The sequence below is a fragment of the Rhamphochromis longiceps genome, linkage group LG3 (genome assembly GCF_057381845.1).
Source record: "Rhamphochromis longiceps isolate RC_006_pf linkage group LG3, R_longiceps_female_GT1.1, whole genome shotgun sequence".
Lineage (NCBI taxonomy): Eukaryota > Metazoa > Chordata > Actinopteri > Cichliformes > Cichlidae > Rhamphochromis > Rhamphochromis longiceps.
In genome coordinates this window covers 28,236,065-28,260,234 of record NC_140559.1, presented here as the reverse complement: position 1 = coordinate 28,260,234, position 24,170 = coordinate 28,236,065, and the positions used below count along the sequence as shown (strand labels likewise).

The 24,170-nt window shown below is 39.0% G+C and overlaps 4 protein-coding genes across 12 annotated transcripts; all 4 read right to left on the bottom strand.

Annotated features, from left to right (window-relative positions):
- Positions 1–478: 478 nt before the first annotated feature.
- Positions 479–4,014, bottom strand: LOC146673810 (uncharacterized). Of its 2 annotated transcripts, XM_085391815.1 has the most exons (6): positions 3,897–4,014; positions 2,541–2,723; positions 2,115–2,206; positions 1,542–1,736; positions 1,377–1,453; positions 479–1,120 (listed from the first exon to the last, which is right to left on the bottom strand). In XM_085391815.1, exons 2-6 carry the CDS (start codon positions 2,689–2,691, stop codon positions 481–483), a joined length of 1,155 nt encoding a protein of 384 aa, XP_085247941.1. In that variant the 5' UTR covers positions 2,692–2,723; positions 3,897–4,014; the 3' UTR covers positions 479–480. The 2 variants fall into 2 exon arrangements, with proteins under 2 accessions (XP_085247941.1, XP_085247934.1); XM_085391808.1 differs by lacking the exons at positions 2,115–2,206; positions 3,897–4,014 and having other exon boundaries at positions 2,541–2,693.
- LOC146673809 (myelin-oligodendrocyte glycoprotein-like) lies at positions 3,878–9,063 on the bottom strand. Of its 2 annotated transcripts, none has more exons than XM_085391875.1 (5): positions 8,718–9,063; positions 4,514–4,891; positions 4,296–4,379; positions 4,096–4,205; positions 3,878–4,017 (listed from the first exon to the last, which is right to left on the bottom strand). In XM_085391875.1, the coding sequence occupies exons 1-5, from the start codon at positions 8,917–8,919 to the stop codon at positions 3,979–3,981; spliced, it is 813 nt and encodes a 270-aa protein (XP_085248001.1). In that variant the 5' UTR covers positions 8,920–9,063; the 3' UTR covers positions 3,878–3,978. The 2 variants fall into 2 exon arrangements, with proteins under 2 accessions (XP_085248001.1, XP_085248006.1); XM_085391880.1 differs by having other exon boundaries at positions 4,096–4,202.
- Positions 9,064–9,270: 207 nt separating this feature from the next.
- Positions 9,271–14,640, bottom strand: LOC146673808 (myelin-oligodendrocyte glycoprotein-like). 5 transcript variants are annotated; one of them, XM_085391863.1, is made up of 5 exons: positions 12,582–12,702; positions 10,668–11,045; positions 10,483–10,575; positions 10,281–10,378; positions 9,275–10,206 (listed from the first exon to the last, which is right to left on the bottom strand). In XM_085391863.1, exons 1-5 carry the CDS (start codon positions 12,661–12,663, stop codon positions 10,168–10,170), a joined length of 690 nt encoding a protein of 229 aa, XP_085247989.1. In that variant the 5' UTR covers positions 12,664–12,702; the 3' UTR covers positions 9,275–10,167. The 5 variants fall into 5 exon arrangements, with proteins under 5 accessions (XP_085247963.1, XP_085247989.1, XP_085247953.1 ...); XM_085391855.1 differs by having other exon boundaries at positions 9,281–10,206; positions 10,281–10,381; XM_085391837.1 differs by having other exon boundaries at positions 9,271–10,378.
- Positions 14,641–16,079: 1,439 nt separating this feature from the next.
- LOC146673807 (myelin-oligodendrocyte glycoprotein-like) lies at positions 16,080–20,236 on the bottom strand. Of its 3 annotated transcripts, none has more exons than XM_085391893.1 (6): positions 20,103–20,236; positions 18,660–18,728; positions 17,434–17,811; positions 17,251–17,343; positions 17,060–17,161; positions 16,080–16,981 (listed from the first exon to the last, which is right to left on the bottom strand). In XM_085391893.1, exons 1-6 carry the CDS (start codon positions 20,191–20,193, stop codon positions 16,947–16,949), a joined length of 768 nt encoding a protein of 255 aa, XP_085248019.1. In that variant the 5' UTR covers positions 20,194–20,236; the 3' UTR covers positions 16,080–16,946. The 3 variants fall into 3 exon arrangements, with proteins under 3 accessions (XP_085248019.1, XP_085248025.1, XP_085248032.1); XM_085391899.1 differs by having other exon boundaries at positions 17,060–17,158; XM_085391906.1 differs by having other exon boundaries at positions 17,060–17,101.
- Positions 20,237–24,170: the final 3,934 nt, after the last annotated feature.

Here is a 24,170-nt window from a genome sequence, read left to right as displayed (position 1 = left end):
TGCCATTGCTTAAATAACAGTTTATTGATGTCACATAAAGGTAACATGTAACAACAAAAGAATTCATGAAATATATTGAAAATAGAACATCAGTTATTTTGTTCCAGCCAGCCTGAAGGATCTGTTTTTCTTTTTGCTATGTTTTTACTGTTCATTTTTTCAAACACAGGTATCTTGGCATATATATGTAAAAAAAGAAATAGTCTGCCTTTTCTCTGATTGCATTGTGCACATCTATATCCATGTATATTCTTTGCACTAGGTAGTCCTCTTGTGCCCACACAACAAAGTCACACCACTGCATCCCACTGATGAGCAGTTGTCCTTGCACTTGCCAGTAATATGCGTGGCTCTTTTTTTAGTTTAGGGGTACCACATTCCATCTGCACATATTTGCAGTCAATAAAGTTTTGTACATTGGGACATTTGAATTCGACGAAGCCAAACTGGGGGTATTCATTGGGGTCAAAAACAACACCATCAGGAGATGCAGCAAGCAATGGGGTGAATGACCAGACCACAGGGTGAGTAGTTAACATTCATTAGCCTACTATACTCTGCTGCTATTGCAGGCTCCATCTCAGTTCCTCTCCTCATGTCTGCTGTCTGCCTTGTTCCCTTCAATATACGCTCTGCTAGTGACTCGGCCGAGCTCTGGCCTCTGACGTGACACACCTCCCGAAACCTAGAGGCAGTCACTCTGGGCCTGCGGAGCTGATGCCACTCAGACGAAGAGCTTTGCTCACGTGTAGCTTCCTCTATTTTGTGAGCCATTTCCAGAGTTACAGACAAGCTTTTCAGATGCAGAAGCTCTTCTTCTGAGCACACAAACACACAATCTGATGGCAAGATGTCATACCCCTCCAGAGGCAAGTGCGGTGTTGGTGGTGCATCGCGGTGTAGTGTGATGTACCGGGTTGTCAAAACCGGCTGCTGATATGACAGAACACTGCCCTCCTGCACCAGCCCAAAGGCACTTTCCACAAGGGGCTTGTCAGGTCTCATGTTCATTGTGGTCACAAGTGGCCTGTCCTCAATATTAAATTTTGCATATGCCTCCGTTATTCTGAACAAGCAGGGATCTGGTAACGGACCCACCATGCCTCTGTAGAAGCCACTCCTAAAGAAAACATCAATGACAATAATGTAAGGAAGAAGGTTGTTATACTGAACAACAACTAAACTAAAAACTAAAAGGTGTAAAACAGTGGTGCATAAGTTAGAGACTGGGATGTATATGTACATGACTGAGTTAGCCGTCTTCAGAAAGTGTAATGTTGTATGTAAATTAATACCTATTCTGACACATGTATGTATGAAAAAAATAGCAACATACATTTGTAACACATGAAACCAAATTTTACAAATGTAATTACCGTACTCCAGTCTGGGCCATCCTATTTGGTACCGGCTTAGTGAAGATCATGGAGTTGATGGGTCCTGGCTTCACACCCTAACAGAAGACACATTTACTATGGATGGTGTTGCTGTTCATATGTAAACATGGACTAATTCAAAAACTTTAACCTCATTTAAATTACCACTGTCCGTGGCTTGTGCCATTGCTGTTCAGATTCCGTGCAGCTATGCACAGGGGGGACAACCGGCACTCTGAGTTGTGAGTAGTGTGCTGTTTGGAAGAGCAGTGCCACTGTGTGATTGCACATAACAGCGCCTGCCACACAGGAGCACTGGCTATGTGTCAGTATCACCGGCGATGAATCCAGAAGCTTAATCTAAGAAGAAAGAACGAAAATTAAAAATGTAACATCTTCATGGAAGAGCCGAACAGGAACATAGTTCAGTGTTATGGTTACGCACCCTCCTGAATGCTTAGTGTTTCCTTCTCTCCCTATTAAAACAACTTAACCATGCTTGATAACTGTAATAACTTAGATTGTGTATATATGCAGTATTAACTTGTTGTCAAATGTTTCTGATCACCCAAACACACGTTGATTTAACTATCTGACTAGTCAAATTAGGAGTGATAAAGCAGGGAGACAAGGAAAACATTCAAGTTGATGGGCCTTTAGGAATGAACTTAACTAATGCTTAAATGAACTGAACCCCACTGAACGGGGATTAACAACTTTACACAGCTTCCTGCCTACACTTAGTCTGTGTGGTGCCTCACTCTTCCTCATCGACCTGTAGCACAGGGCTCTCACACCGACCTCCCCTGACAACCTGTCTTTATTGGACACTGAATAAAGATACAAGTACCATTAGCATTATTTCTGTATTACTCATTTCAGCATGTCTTAAACATATATATTTTACACTTAGCAAGAGTAGCATTAGGTAGTTAACTACCTCCATAGTTAGCCAACTACCTAACGCCATTATAACAGTGTCTAACTACAAAAGTGACATTAGTTAAGAAAACCTCAACTATAGTTTAGGACGACATAAAACACCGTTTAAGAAAACATGTAATGTAGAGAACTGACATCAAATGAAGGACATAGCGGAGTAACGTAGTGTTTGCATTTGACGTTAGCTAGCGTTTCTTTGTCGGTTAATTTACGTTTTCTTACCTTCGTAGTTGTGTATATATGATGCAGCATATAACTTAAATCCTTTATCTAATTTGCTGGCGGGGGTAGTCATCACTCTGCAAATCCGATGAACATCGGTGATGTTCAATTTTTGGAGCTCTTGTAGGCAGCGAGTGTAGAACGTCGCCATGGTTTAACCGCACCGGAAGCACTGGGGCAGGACTACATAGAACGCGGAAGTGTTAGTGCAAGTAGTCCATTGAATATGAGTACACACACACAGTCACTGTATTCATATAAAAAATAACTTTATTTAAATCCATCCGAGAATGAACTTTATATAAAATCTTCAAAACTGTGAACAGTCCCAGTATCCATCTGTACACAACAGAACAGATGCACAAAGACACACAACTTTAATCACAACATGTCTGCTCTACTCTTTTATAAGCGCTGATATTTTGTTGCATTTCCATGAGAAACAAGGAGAATGGGAGCTAGCTGTGTCGTTTACCAGAGGTAGATCAAATGTACATGATGAAATTATCACTGATAACTGCAACAAAAATTTAAATCAGAATCTGTTTGTATCTTTATTTTGTAACTTAAAATGAAAAAATATAGACACTTCTAGTTTTCCTTACATAAACCGGAGCTCTGTATCAGCTTAAGAAATGCATTGACTCTGTCGTAGAGATCTGCCCACCAGCCAATTTCAAGCTAAATTTGATAAATTAGTTTAAAAACATAAAGTCTCATGTGAAAATCAGTTACATGATGTCATCCAGGACAGCCTTTGTAAGTAAACACTTTCTCCACATCAGTGTCACGATAACCGACCTGTTTTGATTCAGACTTGCATTAAACTGATTTGGTAAACATGAAGAAACAAAAAGTCCTGAATGTGGTTTCCAAACTTTATGGTTACATCAAATCCTGTTGATGTTTTTACAATCTTCTGCATCTCCAAGATCCACACTGATAGAAAAATCTTTTTCCAACACACTGAGCTGGAAATGTCCAATAAAACTTTATAAATAAAGCAGCAAATCGATTTCAGGGAGGACTTCCTCTTTTAATTTGTCCATCACTAGTAGCTTTTAGGAAGAATTACTTTGTCCTTAACTAGTAAGGTGTAAAACTTTAATAAGTTAGAATTTTAAGTCTTCAAGTTAATACAAATCCATAAAAATAAATATGATCTTCATCCTTCTACATCTTGAGCAGAGGAGGTTTTCTTCAGTCTTGCATTAAAGGGACTAGGAAGTCCTTAAATCCTTAAATGTTCTTTTTCTTTGAAAATGAGCTCGATAAATAAAATCCACTGCCTTTATGATGACCTCAGTGCTGCTTGGCCCAAGTGTCTGCCAGTGGCTGCTGGTTTAAATTTCCCACCTGACTGTGAAGATCCAGGAAAGATAAATCTCAAATGGTCTCGGCTCCATTAACACCAACGTTCGCAAGGCACCTGGAATAGTTATACTTGGCTTTGGGTCGTTTTGCCTTCTGAAAGCTTCTGTTGAAAGAAATTGAATAATGAGTCAGTCTAAAAGGAAGCAACAACATGTTTGTGTTTTATTTGTTTCTTACTTACATTTAATTTCTGATGAAGGCAGCGAGAGAAACATGCAGAAAAAGCGACGACAACCAGAACCGACATGAAGGTGATGACAACGGCGACCACAGAGACCCTGGATCGACCTGCTGACGTAGACGAGAAATAAACAAGGTTACCACAAATGGACAAAAAAATGTCACCAAAACACAAGTGACAGAGAAAATTTGACTTCTCACCGTTTGCTGGAGTCGCGTCCTGAGGATCTGGAGTTTGGAAGTGCAATGGCGTCTCCGTCGTGGAGGTTTTAGCAAAATTTGGATCTAAAAAGACCATAAACACTAGAGTTATAATAAGCTGATAAAATGAGACTGAAAGTTTGGAAATGAGTTAAAATAATACACAAAGCATGATTCCAAGTCTGAAAGTTCAGTTTGGATTGAACAAATCTTCTCACCGACTACAAGTTCAACAACAGCAGCTTTCACTCTGCTCTGCAGCTTGGGGATGAAACATCTGTATCTGCCGTTGTCTTCCTCCGACACGTTCAGGATCTTCAGTGAAATGTTCCCGTGTTTCATGTCGTCCATGAACAGCTCCGTCCTCCTGAAGTACGAGGCCATCTTCATGTCGGGAACCTCCTGCCTGTCCCTGTACAGGTGAACGTACTCCACTCGGCTCAGCCGGTCCGACGGGTCGGGCTTCAGGTCGGGTTTGGACCACTCCACCGTCATACCCTGGACATTGAACGTGGGCTCCAGGTGACACGGCAGGATGACATCATCACCCGGAGCAGCAATGATTGGAAGATTTGACCCAATCACCAGAACCTCACCTGGAAATATGGAAAATTAAACCTCCCGAATTCCCACAGACCCCTGTAGAGTTACACCGTGAAGACCTGAAGATCATTAACAGCCCCATGAGTCTTTGTGCTGTTACCGCAGAAGTGTTTCTGGGACCAAATTAAATGAAACAACTACTCCTCAGTATATTTGGTAAAAAGAACTGTTTAATCCTTCAGTTTAAATGAAGTAGTGACATATCTGTGAAGGTTTTCAGCCATCCAGATTATCGTAGTCTCAAGCCCTTGCGTTAAAGGCTGCCAGAATTATTTTTCCCGTTTTATGTTCGTGCGGATGCTTTAACTCTTATTTGAAACACCTGGAACATCCTACTCACACTGTGGCACTTTGGCTCTTAATAAACCATGTTGGTAGGGTGGCTCAGCGACTCACAGGACCACCTCGAAGCTGAAATACCTGCGACTTCCTGTCAGTATTTAGACCTGGAGAAGACCTCTTCGAAGAACCAAAACCATTCCTACTGTCTTCAACTCAAGCGTTTATGTAAGGAACGTTTGGATTCGGGGAATAAACAAAGTCATGTTCTTTTTGTTATGTAACATGCAATTTGTTTTTTTTTTTTTTAAATATGTGATTTTTTTTTATAAAGAGAGAATGCTGATTTCTGTTGGACTGAAATATCTCATCGTCTTGGTTGGATTACCATCTAATATTTATGTCCCACCCCCAAGGATGAACTGTTGCCTGTAACTTTGTAATGAGATTAAATGTGTCAGGCTCAGCTTTGTGTCTTTAATAAAGAGAAACGCTTTGCTGCCTTATAAACAGTAAATATTTTAATTTCATTAATGTATCACTGGATTATACTTGGATTGAGCTTTATTTAAATGTTCATTATATCTGTGTAAGTTGTCAGTCATCCATGTTCACACATTGGACATAGAAGACAGATGGTTTGAAAGAGGAGTGAAAGACGCCATCTATGTCCACTGTGAGCGACCATCTTTGAACAGAGGCGGGGGTTTACGACACCAACTCTCTGCCATCTATAATCCAGTTTTGAGATCCCTCCCCAGACACCTTAACGCCCACTCACATCTTGCGTCAGTCGATTTCAATGGATCACATGATAGGATGAGGCAAGGTCTCACAGCGGTTTCACCTGAAACATGTGGTGATAATGACCCACACTCTTTTTCACATCTTGGCTCATGTGATGAGGCACATGATAAATAGTGTGTCAACAACCCTCTTAAGGGAAAACTCCCACTATGGCTTAAAAAACCTGGGACTCCTGAGACAGCTTCATGAAACTTAAAGAAATCCAGTCTCTTTTCTTTCTAAGCGTAAGCTTTTTACTTTTTTTTTTTTTTTACATTTCTTTGTTGTTTTCTGGGTTTATTTTTCATTTATTTATTCCCCTTTTGAGCTCTTTTGGTATAAAATATAAGGTAAGATTTACATTTTGTATCTTAGCAATAAATGCTCAAAAACGTAAAAGATTTGAAGACATTTGAGATTAGAATGAATTTTTATCCTTAGTAAAACTATTTTGTTTTTATAAATATATGAAATCCCTCCGTTTAATTCTACAGGGAGGGATAAACAACATATTCATTATACATTGCTTAGTTTTAAATCTGCTTTTTGCCTTTAGAGAAGGCTCTTCACGAGAATTCAAATTCTGATCAATAAAACAATATTTTCCTTTTTTAAGGTTACCTGCTTACATTAAGCAATCTCTAATTACTTAGTGTAAGTTCCCTTTTCACGGTGAGTATAAAAACTGTACAGATATACACTTCTGTAATAGCGGGCACAAACATTCATGGGACTGTGTCTAGATTTATAATTATGTATGATGCAGTTTCTGGTGTTTGTGTGGCAAAAACAATGCAACTATTAAGCTAAAGTGAAGCTATTAAGTGCTGAGGTTTAACCACTCGGTCCTGAAACTGTGCAGTGTATGAAACACAGGACCAAACGTTGTCTCTTCACTGATAATATAAATACTGTCTTATTTTAAGTCTTATATTTTTAAGTTGGATTCATTATAAAAATTGCTAAAGTAAGGGTGTATTGTCCATATATAAAACATTCAAAATAAACAGTGTGGTTTAGCTCGCCCTCCTTTCTTGATAGCATTTTTTGCAGGCACTGATCTTAACTTTTTAAATTCAGTGTAACAAATTTCAAAGTGTGGACATGTTACCGCGATGGCTGCTGAAGGTGACTCCTACACTTCTAGAAGACACTGTGTTCTATCAAGGGACATCAGATTAACTGGAAAAAGAAATCCACAACTTACTAAACTGTCCAATCAAACTGGAAAAGGTTTGAACAGAGTTTATAATGCAACCATAGACAAAAACATGAATTGTGAAAAGAAAAATGTGAAAAAATTAGAATATTAATATTGTTTTTAAAAAATTAAGAATAATAGTTCAAACTCATTGAATTAGTATAAATTAAATATTACCTGAAAAAACTATCATATCAGGTTGTGAGTGCTGTTATCATGTAGAGTGACCAATATTACCTACAACAGTGATTCATTAGTTGTAACTCTGATAAAGTCAAAGTAACAATAGACAAGACAAAGTCATCAACCCCTTGTTTAGAAACTTAGAGCAAGGACGCTTCAATGTTAAATTCCCATTGGGAATATCAAAATCATAATTGCCAAAAAATTAAATATGATTACAACATATACAACTTAATATCAATAAAATATGAAAAAAGAAACCACAATACAAATCAAACATTGCTTCTCTGCCAAGATGAACTACCTGATTATGTAAAACAAAGGAGGGCTCCATAAGAGGCTACAGGTTAATCGTTTTAAAACAACTAACTATTAATGTGAATCTTCTGCAACCCAGCCAAGCATTTGATCATCATACTGGATAATTATTCATTCATTCATTATTTTTTAATTTATTCATTTTAATCCTGTCATTATTTACTTGTTTAGCTTCATTCTCCACCTGATGTCCACTGTGATGAGATTAAGCTGAGCTCAGGGCTATACAAGAATAATAAGTATCTAGACTTTGCTTCATTCGTTCGGTTTAAAGTGTAAGTATTTATTGGTTGTTGTTTGGGATTACACGTTTTTTAAATTTGAAACATATATTATTAATGTATGTATTCCAGTCCACTTAAATTTTTTTAATTAATAATTTTTGTAAATTGATTCGATTTCATTTAACGTTAAAAATAGAAATATATATTTACACACATACACTAGGTCACAGCACATTAGAGCCGCCCTGATTGGACGAAAATCACGTGATTAAGGTTTGAGCCTGAAACAAGATGGCGGCTCATTCCAAACTGTAAATTTCACAGCAACGGCTGCGCGAAACGAGTCTCTGAAAACATTTCATGCGACAAACCGGATGTTTAGTTAGTGTATACGTCATTATTTCAGATAACCAGATGCTGGTTTTCCCCGAATCGCCACAGTTATCGCGTCACCGGAAGTGTTGCTAAGCACGTGTGTAAACAGAACAAACATGGTTACTGTTTACATTGTGATAAACTCAGGGTTCTGCTTCGTGTGGCTTCAGTATCGGCCTTAAACCTTCACACACAGACATGACACTCACAGTTATAGACTGTTCGGTGGATCAAAATAAAATCACGAAAATAAACCTCTCGTTAGAGGAGAAGTTACCCGAGAATCATCACATTTAATATATTATTATGTAATGTCAAAGTAATTCGCTGAAAGCTGTCATCGCTTATAATACCACACGGCAAAGGAAAATTGATAATAGTTAATTTGGCTGATTTGATTCATAAAATGTTATTAAACTGCAGCTCAGAGTAACGTTTAAAATATCCGCTTACCCTGAACCAGAGTCCACACGCTGAAAGCCGAGCACAGGATAGAAGTCCACAGGAACGAAGAGTCCTCAAAGAACGAGTTGTACACAGACATGGTGGATAAAGTACACAGTCTGAATGAATGAATGAATGAATGAATGAATGAATGAAGGCTCCTCTCGACTGTGTTTCTGCCTCCTGCTCCCGAATATTCTCTCTGACACATTTTCTCTCCGCCGGTTGCTCAAATACTCTCAGTGTGTTTTGGAAATATGGGCGGATCTAAACTCCACCCCTCTCTGTGTTGATTGGCTTAAAATGACATAGCCAATACGCTTTTCCGGGTTAACTGGTATGCTTGGTGTTTCCTTGGCAATATTTGTTTACAGTTCTAGATTTTTCTTTTCTTTTTTTAAATTGCCATTTGTCATGTGATTTTTCAGAAAAACATCTTTGTCATGACAGATTGAATTGTTGTTAAATGTCACCTGACAACGAATGATTTTGTTGTTTTATTAAAACAGTAAAAAAAATAAATAAAGTACATGTATATATAAGTATATATCAAAAGGAGGGATGTCACAACAATGAATCACCGGTTTACAAAGAGATAACAAATGTCTTGTTGCATTTCTTGTTTGGTTTGCGTAACTATTACTATGTGGAGGTAGAAAACGCAAAGTGTTTCTACAGACAAAAGCAAAACAGTGAATTCAAACAAAATAAGAAATTGGGGAAAATTAACAAACAATTAAAACAACACATATTTTGTAGTAAATACCAAGTAAAGGCTTGAAAAAACGTTTTATCACACCATCCCTTTTTTGAGGGAAAGAAAACAAACAAACAAAAGAATCTGCTGGCTGTAAATTGCTAATGCTACCCAGTCATATAAGTGTTAAGGCCAATATGTGACCCGCCTCCCACTGTGACACAAACTTCAATACAAGAGCAGTGAATTTAGGCCAAATGTGTATTTTTATTAAAAAACTAACCACAGCCTGTCCAGCTTAATTCAGTTTTTATACAAATAAATACGTTTACTTAAATATGTAACTGTTTTATGCACCGTACAAACAGTATAAACAGTTCCTGTTATTACTGTGCCCAACCGGCAGTATGTTCCCCAACCACCAGGGGGAGCTGGTGGAGCAGAGCTGAAAATGAACACTGTGGTCTTTGCATGTGAACTTCCCTCATGTGCAGCAGGTGCTGCCGGCTCTGTTCTCTGTGCAAGAGTCGTACTGCCCTTATTTTCACTGATGAGATGAGCCTGCAGCAGGTCTTGAGTTGATTTATCTTTGACCTGTAAACAGGTCAAAGATAAATCAGCTCACAGGAGCTACAGTATCCAGAGTTGTACGCAGTGAGGAGGTGAAATTATTAACAAGTCTGCTGTGAAGATCCTGTAAAGATAAATTTTAATGCTTCATGAAATATTATCATCAGCCTCTTAAGAAATACAGCAAGACTGTCATAGCTGGCTTTGGGTCCCTTCATCCTCTCGATGTTTCTGTTAAAATAAGTTAAATAATGAGTCAGTCTGAGGGCACAAGAAGCAACAACGTGTTTGTGTTTGGTTCTCACTTTTTGTTTCTGAACCAGGCGATGGGAAAAATATGCTGCAAAAGCAGCAACTGATATTAAGGCCATGAAAGCGACGTCCACAAAGACCCTGGAACGACCTACTGATGTAGAAATGAACAAGGTCAAAACAAACATACAGTTTAGAAAAAAAAACTTCACAAAAATAGAAACAATGCAGAGAACAGTTGGAGTGTTTTCTCACCATTTCTCTGAGTCACATCTTGAGGATCAGGAGTTTGGAGGTTTCTAGGAAGCAGCAGCATGTCCATCGTCGTGGTTTCAGAGACATTTGGATCTAAAAGAGACACATAGTCAGCGTCTGTTTGTAAAATGAGGCTGAAACTTTGAAAATGGCTAAAAAAAAAACAAACAAACAAATCTTCTCACCGACTACAAGTTCAACAACAGCAGCTTTCACTCTGCTCTGCAGCTTGGGGATGAAACATCTGTATCTGCCGTTGTCTTCCTCCGACACGTTCAGGATCTTCAGTGAAATGTTCCCGTGTTTCATGTCGTCCATGAACAGCTCCGTCCTCCTGAAGTACGAGGCCATCTTCATGTCGGGGACCTCCTTCCTGTCCCTGTACAGGTGAACGTACTCCACTCGGCTCAGCCGGTCCGACGGGTCGGGCTTCAGGTCGGGTTTGGACCACTCCACCGTCAGACCCTGGACATCGAACATGGGCTCCAGGTGACACGGCAGGATGACATCATCACCTGGCACGGCAATGATTGGAAGATTTGAACCAATCACCAGAACCTCACCTGGAAACAGATGGAAAATTAAAAAGTTAAACCCTTTGAACTCCCACAGACCCTCATGACTAGAAATGTGTTTCTATAAAACATTTCTAGTCACACTGAACATTTTAGGTACAAGTCAGATTTTTGAGGCGCACACACACACACACACACACACACACACACACACACACACACACACACACACACACACACACACACACACACACACACACACACACACACACACACACACCTGATAATCTGTTTAAAGGAAATGCAGACGAGGCTCAGTTTACTAATGTTCACAACTCAGAGACGTTCAGCTGATTATCAGATGAGACAAAGAAAAGCAAAAGGCACTGAAAGCAACGACATGGAGTATTTTGTGCTAATTAATCAGATTCAGATTTCTGATTGAGTCATCATGACTTCTTTTCATTGCTTCGTGTCACAGTGACAGTCTTTGAACTACCCAGAGTTTAAGAAGATCATGAGATGAAGCTGCAGCATGTTGATAACTGGATCAGCAGGACGTGGTCTTACAGCAAACCAACAAAACAGCAGAAGATCTGCCTTCTGTCAGTTTTTCACAATGACTCATAATGTGGAGGATGTGTTTCTGTAACTATATAACGAACCCTACATACACGTGCTGCTCAGCAATAATTGCCTGTGATCTGCAGACACATGAAGTCTAGAAACTAGACTCAGCTGCTTATTTCCAAGATGGATCCACATATTTGGTCTGACTCAGATTTTGACACCGGACGCCTGTCCTGCAGACACATCAGTTAAAACTGTATGGATGGATGAGATTAGAGAGCAGAAGTTCCTGTGAGTCACTCACACATGGCATTGCTAGCTGCTGAATCATGACCAGAGTATCTGATTAGTTTGGTTAGTCTTATAAGATGAGTTATTAAAGTCAAAGCTCCTCGTTTGATTTATTATCAAATCAGCTTGTTCAGCTTGAACCAGACTGTAGAGCATGTTTCACTTACAGTCAGAGCTCTCTTACTTTAGTACACTAAAGCTGTGTTGTTCTACTTCATGCTAGGCTCAGTGACTCTGCCTCAGATAACCTGTAACAGAGCAGTGATTAAAAAAAAAACAATAACTGAGTGTTAATAAAACCTTCAGTGCTCCACCCAAACCTTTAAACCCAACTCTAATCATCTGTTTTTACTCCACCCTTCACATCCTCCTCATACACCCTCTAAATGAAGTCGTTTCCACTCAGTGATGATAGAACACCAGCTCAGTACAATACAGACTTCATCCTGTGTGTTAGTCAGAAACAAAAACGCTCTATTATATTTTTTAAACATAATTTTTTTTTTTTTTTTAATTCTGCTGCATTAACAGAAGCAGCAGTCTGACAAGTTCACACTCACACAGTCCACCTGCTATATTAACGGGGGGAAGCCGCAAATCACAGGGGCGAACCTGAATCATCTCGTTTAAACTTCTTTCCGTGTCAGTAAGTCACTGATAACTGTCTTTGCTCACAGCGACACAGAGAAGAAACCACAGCTGTGAGCTGACAGTAACGTTTACCTCGAACTGGAGTCCACACGCTGAAAGCCGAGCACAGGATAAAAGTCCACAGCGAGGCAGAGAGCGGGCTGCACACAGACATCGCAGAGAGCACGGACTGAGTCAGTCAGGTCTGTGTTTCTGCCTCCTGCTCAGTCAAAGCGAGACTGGCTTTAAATTCCCGCATCACTCGTCTGTGATTGGTTGAATACAGCAACAGCTGACTTGCTCCGCTGCTGAACATATTTCTGTCCTTCACAGTGTTTGCGCGATTTAACAGGTGGTCAGGCTAACTGGTGATATTCGTTTATATATGAATGAATAAATAAATAAATCTTACAATTCATCGTGTCTATCAGTAAACTCACTGCGCTCATGATCGCAGATAAACATGTTTTTGACTCTAGCAATTTAATGCCAGAATTTTTAAATCAGGAACTCCAAACGTGAAACATCCAGAAACATCTGGAAACACCTGGAGCCTTGACCCGTTAACGTTCGTTATCAAACAACATGATCACCAGATCAGTTGTTCTTTGTTGTTAACAATAATTACTCATTGCTATAGAAAAGCTCGGACCACGGAAATGTTAGAAAAAAACATGATCTATAACAAACAATAATATTTAACTGTAACTCGATGAAGGGGACAAAATAAAGTTTCCAAAGTCTTCAAAAACTCCCATAAATCCCCGCGGTTAACCCCGTGATTATTTTTAGATTCAGCTGGCAGATAAAACAGGTGTTTGTCACAAGCTTCATGACTTTGATGACTCAGAACATTGATGCTAACTCATGCTGCAGGAGAAGACAAAGCGAACAAAATAAAACCATAAAACTAAAATACTGCTGTGCCTCTTATGATACTGAAAGACAAAATACTGCTGTATTTGCTTTGGTCATCTGTTTGTCTGCCATGATTGTTCTCTCAGCGCTCTGACCCCTCTGAAAATACTGTGTTGATTATATTTTATTTTATTTTTTTTACTATGATTTAATCTTTAATCTCACTGTCTTTGGATTCATTTTGAATCAGCTGAAAGTCCCTCTGAACGTCTCCGCTGATGTGTTGATCCTTCTTCTGTGAAATGATTTAAATCATCTGAATATGCGATGTGTTTCACTGCTCTATGGTTAGCTAAAAAAAACTTTAACAGATCCTGATATGAAGTCAGAACTCAGCATTTCTTTTTATCGGTGTAACGTTGTGAGTGTGCAGACAGGCTCTGGATTTACCCACACCTACGTGTCTAGACAAGCAAATTCAAAGGGATGTTATTTGTAAGTCACTGATTCTTAAAGTAAAAGTTACTTTTTTACTTCTATTTTTTTTTTTTTTACTTTAAGACTGTTTTGGTGGAGGAATTAACAACAACTCCCATGATGCATTGCATCAACGTATCCATCTGAGACCCTGTGTGGGTCTACTATGTGAACACTTAACACGGGTTCACGAACAAATCAGCTAAGTTCAAGATGTCACTGCGGATCGTCTGTAGCCTGAATAACGATCATTAACTCTCAACTCTTCATGGTCTTCATGATGGTGACGATGAAGAGTTCTGAGCAACGCTGTGTGATCCTCGAACTTTTGGTATCGACTCAATACTGATTAACTACAGTATTGCCAACACCAGTACCAATACTTTCAAATTATAAAGTCAGCTTCCTCAAAGTTGAAAAACGGACTCAAGGCATTCTTGACTTTTACTGCATTTAATGGACACAAGTGGCACCAACCATGCCATTTGAACTGTGCAAACAACATAGAGTGATCAGTTTTCACAATAAGTTGTTATCATAGAGAATAAACAATAAAGCATATTATTCAACAACATAAAAAACATTCACAATTTGACCTTTACAATGACCAACATAAACTTGACAGTTCTGGCACAAACAAACATCTAATTTTTCTACTAACATATAAAACACAAATTGCAAACCTCATTGGCCGCATGAACTTGAAGGGGTTAATGAAAACACATCTCGCAGTGCACACTCTTTCCCCATAGCCGGGAAACTTCTTTGCATGCGTCTACATAGCTCTACCACCAACTGAGAAAGGAAAGCATGCTGCTCTCTACCGAGTGTGACGTGTAAATGAAAATATTGTCAACCTCAAACAACAGACTGAACATTGGTTCCACCCTGGAAACATTCTGTAAAACCTTTAAATGTCTGTTGTTAAACCAAAAATGTATACATTAAATATGATTTATTAAAAAGAAAGTACTTTAATGTATTTATTGTAACTTACACCCATGAAATTACCATAAACTGCATAACTGCTGCTGACGGCAGTCACAAGGGGAGAGCAGTGTGTCATCATCTATGTGCCAACAACACCAACACGAGGATATCATATCGTGCGTCTGAGATGAACCATCAGCAGTTCTGAACACATTTTAATGATCACTAAATCACTGTGACTTGTACTTTCTGTATAAATATGCTTTTTTTTCTGAGTGTAGTCTTTTGGTTTTTTTCTTCAACCGTCTCCCTGTGTGTGTATTTGTGTCCATGCTCCCAGATGTTTTGGGTTGCCAGATCGTGATCCTGCAAGTGTTCCTGCGCTGGAGGAAGCCACACCTGCCACTCGTCATCAGCGCCTTATTTAAGAGTGTGGCTGAGCTCCAGTCGGTGCCGATTCTTCCTTCTGACTTGTCAGTACAGCCGCGGTCTGCTATTTTAGAAAACCCTCGCTAAAGTAAGGATCGTCTAGTCATCAATGTGTTTTGTCTTCACTAGGTATTGGTAGGAGTTTGCTGTTTTCACTATGCACTTTTTATAGACACTTGCACTGTGTGGATCAGGGAGGAAGCGCCACGCCACCCCAGTGCCTGGAACTTGTAAATAGTGATTCATTGTGCACTTTATAAATAAATTCACTGTTCACCACAAGAGTCGTGCATTTGGGTGCTACTTCTCGCCTGCAACTCCATGGTCTGCCACCACAGTCTCTGACAAATTCAGTGACATACAGGACTGAGGACTCGAGTCTGCACCTGTGTTAAGTGGAACAAAACAAAAACAGTCCTGGAGATGGCTATAAGAGTTATTATAGTTTTGCATTTTCTGACAATTTTTAGATTTTATTTTAGTTAACTAAAATGTCACTCTTTGTTTTTTTTATATGTAGTTTTAGTTTTTATTTTAGAGGGTTAAGACTGTTTTTGTATGAGGCCCTGAAAGCTAGTTTGTGATAAGGAGCAAGACGAGGACTACCAGACCTGGCAAATTAAATCCAGGTAGCTCCTCACGTGCATGTTTCCCATCAAACTGTCAGAAACATGAGACTAATGAAAACTTCATCATACATGACATTAATTGAGACATAAAGGAGTAAGAGTGTGTGTATGTGTGTAAAGCAGTAAGAGATGACTGCATCAGACTGAGCTAAGAATAATAAAACTCTGTAGAGCATTTTAATATCTGTGAAACACAAAATAATTCACAAAAATACAAACTTTCATCTAATCAAACAGTTTGAAAACTTCACAAAATGCAAACAGGAAACAACACACAGAAATGATAAATAAATAAATAAATATATATGAGGCACGGAATAATTTATTTATAACACACTTTAAAAACAAAGTTTACAAAGAGCAGGAAGGAGGTGATTTTAAACATTAAAGACAAATAAAAGAAACACGTTAAAGTTCATAAAAAATAAAAATAAGTAGAACAAATGTCAAGACAAACATTTAAAAATCAAAGACATCATCTCTCCATCTATGGTCAAGTGCATGCTTCACATCAGCGAGGTTAACTGTGAATTTCTATACCAAATAAAAGCTTTTTTAAGTTGACCCCAGAGAAAGATGGTAAGCTGCCCAGTTAGTCAGAAATATACTATAGTGTAAAATTAAATAATCAGCTCAAGTTTTATATAGTCAGTTATTTACAAATAAATACCTGTTATTCATCCATGACTCCTACATAATGTTTGTGCAATCAAAGTAAACATCTGTCAGATTATTATCACATATTTACTACTTTGCAAACTTCATAAAGTACAAACAAACAAAGAAAACAAAACGAACACATACAAAATAGAAAACTTTTTTTTTTTAAGTAAATACTTTCCTCAGCAGAGCTTCGTGCTCTCATTCTATTTATGATAATAATAACGTACATGTAACGTCTTTCATTTATTTACTGTGTAGATACTGTGTAGCATTCACTCTGTGTTTTATCTGATAGTTGTTAAACACTTTTGTAAAAGTGACCTTGTGATGATCTCAGTGCTGCTGGACTGAAGTGTCTTCCTGTGGCTGCTTGTTTGAATCCCCAACCAAATTGTCAGGATCCAGAAAAGATAAACCAACGCTCTCCACTCCATTAACACCAACAATCCTTTGTGCAAAGCACTAGTAATTGTTATGACTTTGGATCCCCTGGTCCCCCGAATGCTTCTATTAAAAGAAGTTTAATAATGAGTCAGTCTGACGGCACAAGAAGCAAAAACATGTTTGTGTTTGTTTCTGACGTACCTTTTGTGTGATGGCGAGAGAAATAAGCAGCAAGTGCAGCGACTACAAGTAAAGAAACAGTGATGATGATGGAGATCAGCACAGCGACCCTGGACCGACCTGCTTAGGTGAAAAAAGGTCACCACAAATGGACCAAAAACGTCACCAAAACAGAAATGATGCAGAGATAAATCTGGATTTTTTTTTCTCACTGTTTCTCTGAGTCGTGTCCTCAGGATCTGGAGTTTGGACGTTTCTGGGATGCAGTGGTGTCTCTGTCAATGAGATTTTCCCGTAGTTTGGGTCTAAAAGACACAAAAAAACATAAGAGTCATAAATTGTTAATAAAAATTTGAGTTTGGAACCACAAACATCGCCAAAACAAATCTCCTCACCGACTACAAGTTCAACAACAGCAGCTTTCACTCCGCTCTGCAGCTTGGGGATGAAACATCTGTATCTGCCGTTGTCTTCCTCCGACACGTTCAGGATCTTCAGTGAAATGTTCCCGTGTTTCATGTCGTCCATGAACAGCTCCGTCCTCCTGAAGTACGAGGCCATCTTCATGTCGGGGACCTCCTGCCTGTCCCTGTACAGGTGAACGTACTCCACTCGGCTCAGACGGTCCGACGGGTCGGGCTTCAGGTCGGGTTTGGACCACTCCACCGTCAGACCCTGGACATCGAACATGGGCGCCAGGTGACACGGCAGGATGACATCATCACCTGGAGCAGCGATGATTGGAAGATTTGAACCAATCACCAGAACCTCACCTGGAAACAGATGGAAAATTAATTCTCCTGAACTCCTGCAGAACTTCCACAGATCTTCAGTGTATAACTCTGTAAAGTGACACAAACACTTGAAGATCTTGAACAGCCAAATGAGTGTTTCCGCTGTTATTCCAGAAATGTTTCTTACTGAGATCAAATTATTTAAAGAAAGAAGTCCTCCTCAGTCTATTGGTAAACAGGACAGGGATCTCAATATCAGGATGCAAATTTACAGCAGAATAAATTAAGCTGAATGCATCCGGTTTAAATGGAGGCATATCTGTGCTGGTTCAGACACACGCAGTGTCAGGGATTCAAAGTTTTGATCATGGGAAACAGTCTGGTCAGTAACTGATTTAATCTAAACCTGAACAGCTTCCTCTGTGAGTAATCTCTGTAAATAAGTGACATCATCATGAGATCATCAGACAGACAGTAAAATGCTGGGTTCCTGTGGGTACCTGCTGATCCAGAACAATGAAATTACAGTAACCAGACACAGGAAGACAAAAAAAAACCTTAATCCACAGAGACTTTTAACCAAATTCTTCTGAATTAAGTTGTTAAAGCCAAAACTAGCTCATCTGTGGAAAGCCATGATGGACGCATATGTCGGCTAAAAATATTGGAACATAGTGTTAATTCATCCCCTTACCACAATGTATGATGTGGTTTCTGGTGTTTGTGTGGAAACAACAACGCAAATATTCAGTATATTAGGTTTGTGTGACGTTGGTTTAATTCAGTCCTCGTTTGCTGACATTACTTTTCCCCCCGTAAGGCCATGATTTCTTAAATAAATTCAATGTAATTTAAGAGAATTAAGTTCTACAGTGTGGAGACGTTACCGAGTTGACTGCTGAAGACTTCTGGACTTCTAGAAAGACTTCCTGTACCATCACGGGACGTCGGAATAACTGGAAAAAGAAATTCACAACTTCAGAAGAGATCATGAGAAGATAGAGAAGATTTTATTATACAAGCAGCTGACATCATACACAAAAACATGAAGCCTGAACATGAATATATTTAAAAACAAACAAACAAAAACATATAAACATATGGAAATTAATTAATATAATCTTTTTTTGCCTTATATTCGGTAATGTTTTATTAAATTGTGATGTTTAATGCTTTCTATATAGATTAGTTAGAAATATTCACAAAATAATTCCTTGACCCTGATAACAGGTCAGATAAAATAATAATAATAATAAAGAAATCACACACAAAAGTCCCTATATAATTGAATTTCTTTTATGTCTAGTCACCAGTGATTAACTGGATGTGTGGTGGGGTTTTTCCCAGAAATGACTCAATGATTGAATTAAATCAAGACTGAAAAGAGCAGAGTCATGATTACCAAACAATAAATGAGGTTATGACATGTGTAAATTTACAACTCAGTAGAATATTCTTAGAAAGATTAAATGTGTGTACCACACAAATTAAGCACCCCTTCCCTTCCAAGGTGAACATATCTGTTCAGAACAAAGCAGGAGATCCATAAAAAGCTATAAGTTAATCTAGATTTTCTTCTGTTGTCTTATTTTGTACGGTAGGTTCAGGGAGTTTACCTCATAAAACAGTGGAGTAGGACTAACTTAAAATCTAACGCAGAATGGAAACTTTAAACTGAAAGCCTGACTAAAAATATTTACAAGAATAAGTGAAAAATATGCAAAATGAAAACTTTCACGTGACTGAATTTGATTGGACAAATCAGTCACGTGATCAGGGCTTACAACTGCGCCGAAATGGCGGCTCATTTCAAACTTTTTCGTACATTTTTCAAAGGTAGACTTGCGAAATGAGCAAATGAAAACATTTGAGGCGAGAAAAAAAGTTTGAAATGTGTCATTACGTGATATCAGAGATTATATTTAATGTTTTCTAGCGAGTTTCCACACCGGACATGTTTCCTTGTTTCGTTCTTGTTGCTAGGCAGCAGTGTGGCGCACGCGTTTTGTTTACGCTGTGAGAAACAGGTGTGGCGCGTCTGACGTAAATAGGCGTGTCGAACCTTTACACATCTTTAGAATGCTCAGTGGATCATCGCCTTTATCCGATAAATAAATACATAACACTCTTATCAACGCTCAAATGGGAAGAAACCACTTCATACGGGGCAGAACCTGCCTGATAATCACCACAATTTAACATTATTTTACGTCTCAAAAGTAAATTAACTGATGTCATTACTCACAGTGACACACAACAAAGTTGAATTGCTAAAAGGGAATTCGGCTTGTTTATTTCTTGAAAATGTGAATGAAATGCTGTGAGTTTACCTTGAACGGGAGTCCAGACGAGCAAAGCTGAGCACAGGATGAAAGTCCACAGTGAGGATGAGTCTCCACCCAGCGAGCTGTACACAGACATGGCTCGTAGTTATTCTTTGAATGAATAACCCGAATCATCGTGGACCGTTCAAGTAGGCTACTTCTTTAGCCCCGCCCCTCTCTCTCTCTCTCTCTCTCTCTCTCTCTCTCTTTTCCTTAGTCATTTGACTATAAACATCTGGAAACACCTGGAGAAAACACGACCAGCCAACACAGTCATGAGCTGGAACACCCTTTCACCCAGTTATGTAGGTCTTACTAAACAAAAGTCCATCACTGAGCTATAAACAAGTGTTGTTCTCCATCACTTTGAACTACAGACATATTTACACAATAAATATACCCCTTGCCCTGATCCTCTGGCTCTTCTGGGTATTTCTGTTTGGAACACTATCACTCCAGGACACTTAGGCTGACCTTAGGAGTCATTTTCAACTGTATCAGATTGCTTTGCATGTTAAGTTGGGCACAAAGATTTCCATTTTTATAGATATTGTTGGAAGTGCAGCTTCCAAAAAAAAAAAAATAAGGAATTGTAATTATCAGCAGAGGTTTAAAAAAAACCCTTGAAAGATAAAGGATAAAGGTCAGTCTTTCATGTTTTAGACAGAGAAGAGAGGTGGTTTCACCTGAAACCTCTACTGATAATGATCATTACTGGGTCAACAACCTTCTTAAGAGACAGCTCCCACAAGAGATTAAATACCTGGGATTCTTCACCATTGGATTTTAGAACTGAATAAGCTTCTCAATCAAAGGGAAAACATCTTTGAAAAACTTAAAGAAATGCAGTATTTTTATTACCTCAGTTCACAAAACTTTTGCTTTTCTAATCTAATTTCATTTGTTTTAATTGACTTACATTTTTTGCTTCTATCTAACATAATACATTTTTTTCTGAAATCTGTTGACAAAAAAAAAATTAATCGAAGTCAACAGTTAATTTTGAGTGTAGAAAATTATCAACTACAAGGAACAATTTTACAGCTGCTGTGCATGTGCACTCTGAATCTTATGTGAATCTCATCAAACTTCTGATACTTCACAAATCTCCTTTCATTATTGCAAATCAGCCAGCGGATGGCTTATTTCCATCCATCCTTATCAGGGTCGGGAGGGAGCCCATCCCAGCTACCATAGGGCGAGAAACGGAGTGCACCCATGACAGATCTCCAGTCTGCTGCGGGCCAATACAGAAACACATAGAAAAATTCACACTCACATTGCCTATGAGCAATGTAGAGTCTCCACTTAATGTTTGGACTATGGAAGGAGGCCATGGTACCTAGAGAGAAACCTTTAAATTTCCTTTAACGCTTTGATCTGTAACGGATGCTGGAAAAAAACTGAACATATTTAAACACAAAACAGTCTTGGTGTTTGGGGATGATTTGTTTCGGTCTAGTTAGCAATGATCAGGGGGGATTTTAACCCTTTAATTTGTCCATCGGAGATGCTTTAAGGTCTCACTGAAGATTTAAGTTCTCTTTAAATACTCAGGTATAACATTTAAATAAGTTCACACAGTGAGACTAAATAAATATTCATTAAACACGCTGACAGTGAGGCAGAGGAGTGTTTCTTCTCCAGGCTGAACTTCACAGTTTTGTATTGAAGGAGGAAATCCATCAGTTTCACTGCTTGATGTTTCCAAGCAGATCCTCCAGAGTCTGACAGCAGCAACTCTGACTGAAGACGTCTGTAAGAAATATTTCCTGTTTACATCCTCTGATCTTCCACTCTGGGTTTTCTTGTTCTACACTTTCTTTATGTGAAAATGAGCTCGATAAATAAACTGAACGTGGTCTTGAGCTAGGGTCAAAGTTCAAATTAGGCTCACTTCCTGTTATAGAAGGTGATCTTGGTGCTGCTGGGCCCGAGTGTCTCCCGGTGGCTGTTGGTTTGAATCCAACCTGACTGAAGATCCAGTAAAAATAAAAAGTGTTTTTCTCATTTGCCTCTGGCTGTTTCTGATTTAAAAAAAAAAAAAAAGTTGAAAAGGTTTTTTTTCAAAACCAATTAAGTCTGATGGCAAGAATCAACATTATTTGTGTTTGTTTGTTTCTTACTTTTAATGTCTAAAAAATGCACTAATAGAATTATGCAAAGAAAGCAGCGACAGCAGCAACGGACATGAAGGCGATGACAATGATGACCACAGAGACCCTGGTGATGTCAACAAAGGAAAAAAGGTAAATGCACAAAAATGTCACCCAAACAGAAATAATGAGGAGAAGAGCTGGATTGTTATCTCACCGTTTCTTAGAGTTTTGTCCTGATGATCTTGCGTTTGGAGCGACGTCTCTGCCGTTGAGGTTTTAACGTGGTTTGGATCTAAAAGTCACAAAAAAAAAATAAAATGAAACTGAAGGTTTGTAATGGTACAGAAAAAACACACAAAACTGTTTGGAACCACAAACATGACCAAAACAAATCTTCTCACCGACTACAAGTTCAACAACAGCAGCTTTCACTCTGCTCTGCAGCTTGGGGATGAAACATCTGTATCTGCCGTTGTCTTCCTCCGACACGTTCAGGATCTTCAGTGAAACGTTCCCGTGTTTCATGTCGTCCATGAACAGCTCCGTCCTCCTGAAGTACGAGGCCATCTTCATGTCGGGGACCTCCTTCCTGTCCCTGTACAGGTGAACGTACTCCACTCGGCTCAGCCGGTCCGACGGGTCGGGCTTCAGGTCGGGTTTGGACCACTCCACCGTCAGACCCTGGACATCGAACGTGGGCTCCAGGTGACACGGCAGGATGACATCATCACCCGGAGCAGCGATGATTGGAAGATTTGAACCGATCACCAGAACCTCACCTGGAAACAGATGGAAAATTAATTCTCCTGAACTCCTGCAGAACTTCCACAGATCCTCAGATCGTCAGTGTATAACTCTATAAAGTTACACACTGAAGACCTGAACATCATGAACAGGCCCATGAGTCTTTGTGGTGTTACTGCAGAGGTGTTTCTGGGACTAAATTATTGAATGAAACAAGTCCTCCTCAATATGTTTCCAAAACCAACAGAGAACTCATGGGAGATTTGTTTCACCCTAAAGCCTTGTTTAGTTCTAATAAGTGATGCTGAGTCAGTGGAATTAAGGAGCCTGGGACCTGGTAAACCTCAGTTCAGAGTTCACATGGGCTGAGGTTGTGTATAAACCTCAGCTCACAGGGTGACAGTGACATTGCACATCATAGGTCACAACACCACTGAAGGTTCAATATGTGGGACTCGGTCAGCTTTTATACGTGAAGAAACTGGAATACAAGGTCAATAAAGTCAGGTTCTGCCATTTCTATCTTCGAAAGACTTCAAGAAAGTAAATTTCTCTGACCCATAACACTCACTATACGTTTGAGAGATTTCAGACATAACCAATGAGTATTTCTTAGTTTTAGTGATTCCTCTTTAGAGAGACGGCCCTTTAGGGATTAACCATGCAAATAAACAGGTCGAGTTTCTGAGTTCTGTCAATTTCGTTGAACTTCTATTCTTTATCACCTCTTCAAAAACAAAAGCATCCATCAAGTTTTTGAAGGAAGCCACAAGTAACAAAACTGGTTTAACACATGAAAAAAGTTGGATTTCCTTCTTCAAAACCGTTCAACACTGCGGCTTTAATTTGATTAATTTGTTAATCAAATGCTCATGATAACCCTCCCAGGCCAGAGACATGTCAACCGTTAGACATGACAAGGAAAGGCAAAGATTTTTTGTTTGTTTCAGCTCCAGTTTAAACAGAATCACCTTTGTCTTCTTCCATTTCTTCAGTCTTTGGGGTACTAAGAGTTACAAGACGAGATGAAGAAACAGCAAGAAGCAGAGAGCGTTTAAAACTACAAAACAGAGCTGTTTTCACATTTAACTCATAAGCTGTCTTTGTGGAGGATGTGTAGCACAGCAGGGTAGAAGCCTAACCGATTAACACAAATGGATGTCTGCGTATATCAGGCAATAACTGATTATTGGTGGTTATTCAAACATGATCTACATGGCAGATAAACAAC

Coding starts and splice junctions, on each gene's coding strand:
- LOC146673810 (XM_085391815.1), bottom strand. CDS start 2,691: ATGGCGACGTTCTACACTCGCTGCCTACAAGAGCTCCAAAAATTGAAC. Junction 1,737..2,114: donor AGGCACCACACAGACTAAGT/GTAGGCAGGAAG, acceptor CTTTCTTCTTAG/ATTAAGCTTCTGGATTCATC. Junction 1,121..1,376: donor ATGGCCCAGACTGGAGTACG/GTAATTACATTT, acceptor TGTTTTCTTTAG/GAGTGGCTTCTACAGAGGCA.
- LOC146673809 (XM_085391875.1), bottom strand. CDS start 8,919: ATGTGTCAGAGAGAATATTCGGGAGCAGGAGGCAGAAACACAGTCGAG. Junction 4,206..4,295: donor GGACGCGACTCCAGCAAACG/GTGAGAAGTCAA, acceptor CGTCTACGTCAG/CAGGTCGATCCAGGGTCTCT. Junction 4,018..4,095: donor GCCTTCATCAGAAATTAAAT/GTAAGTAAGAAA, acceptor TTCTTTCAACAG/AAGCTTTCAGAAGGCAAAAC.
- LOC146673808 (XM_085391827.1), bottom strand. CDS start 12,663: ATGTCTGTGTGCAGCCCGCTCTCTGCCTCGCTGTGGACTTTTATCCTG. Junction 11,046..12,581: donor CGTGTGGACTCCAGTTCGAG/GTAAACGTTACT, acceptor ATCTGTTTCCAG/GTGAGGTTCTGGTGATTGGT. Junction 10,382..10,482: donor AGATGTGACTCAGAGAAATG/GTGAGAAAACAC, acceptor TTTCTACATCAG/TAGGTCGTTCCAGGGTCTTT.
- LOC146673807 (XM_085391893.1), bottom strand. CDS start 20,193: ATGTCTGTGTACAGCTCGCTGGGTGGAGACTCATCCTCACTGTGGACT. Junction 18,729..20,102: donor CGTCTGGACTCCCGTTCAAG/GTAAACTCACAG, acceptor TTCTTTTTCCAG/TTATTCCGACGTCCCGTGAT. Junction 17,812..18,659: donor AGTCTTCAGCAGTCAACTCG/GTAACGTCTCCA, acceptor ATCTGTTTCCAG/GTGAGGTTCTGGTGATTGGT.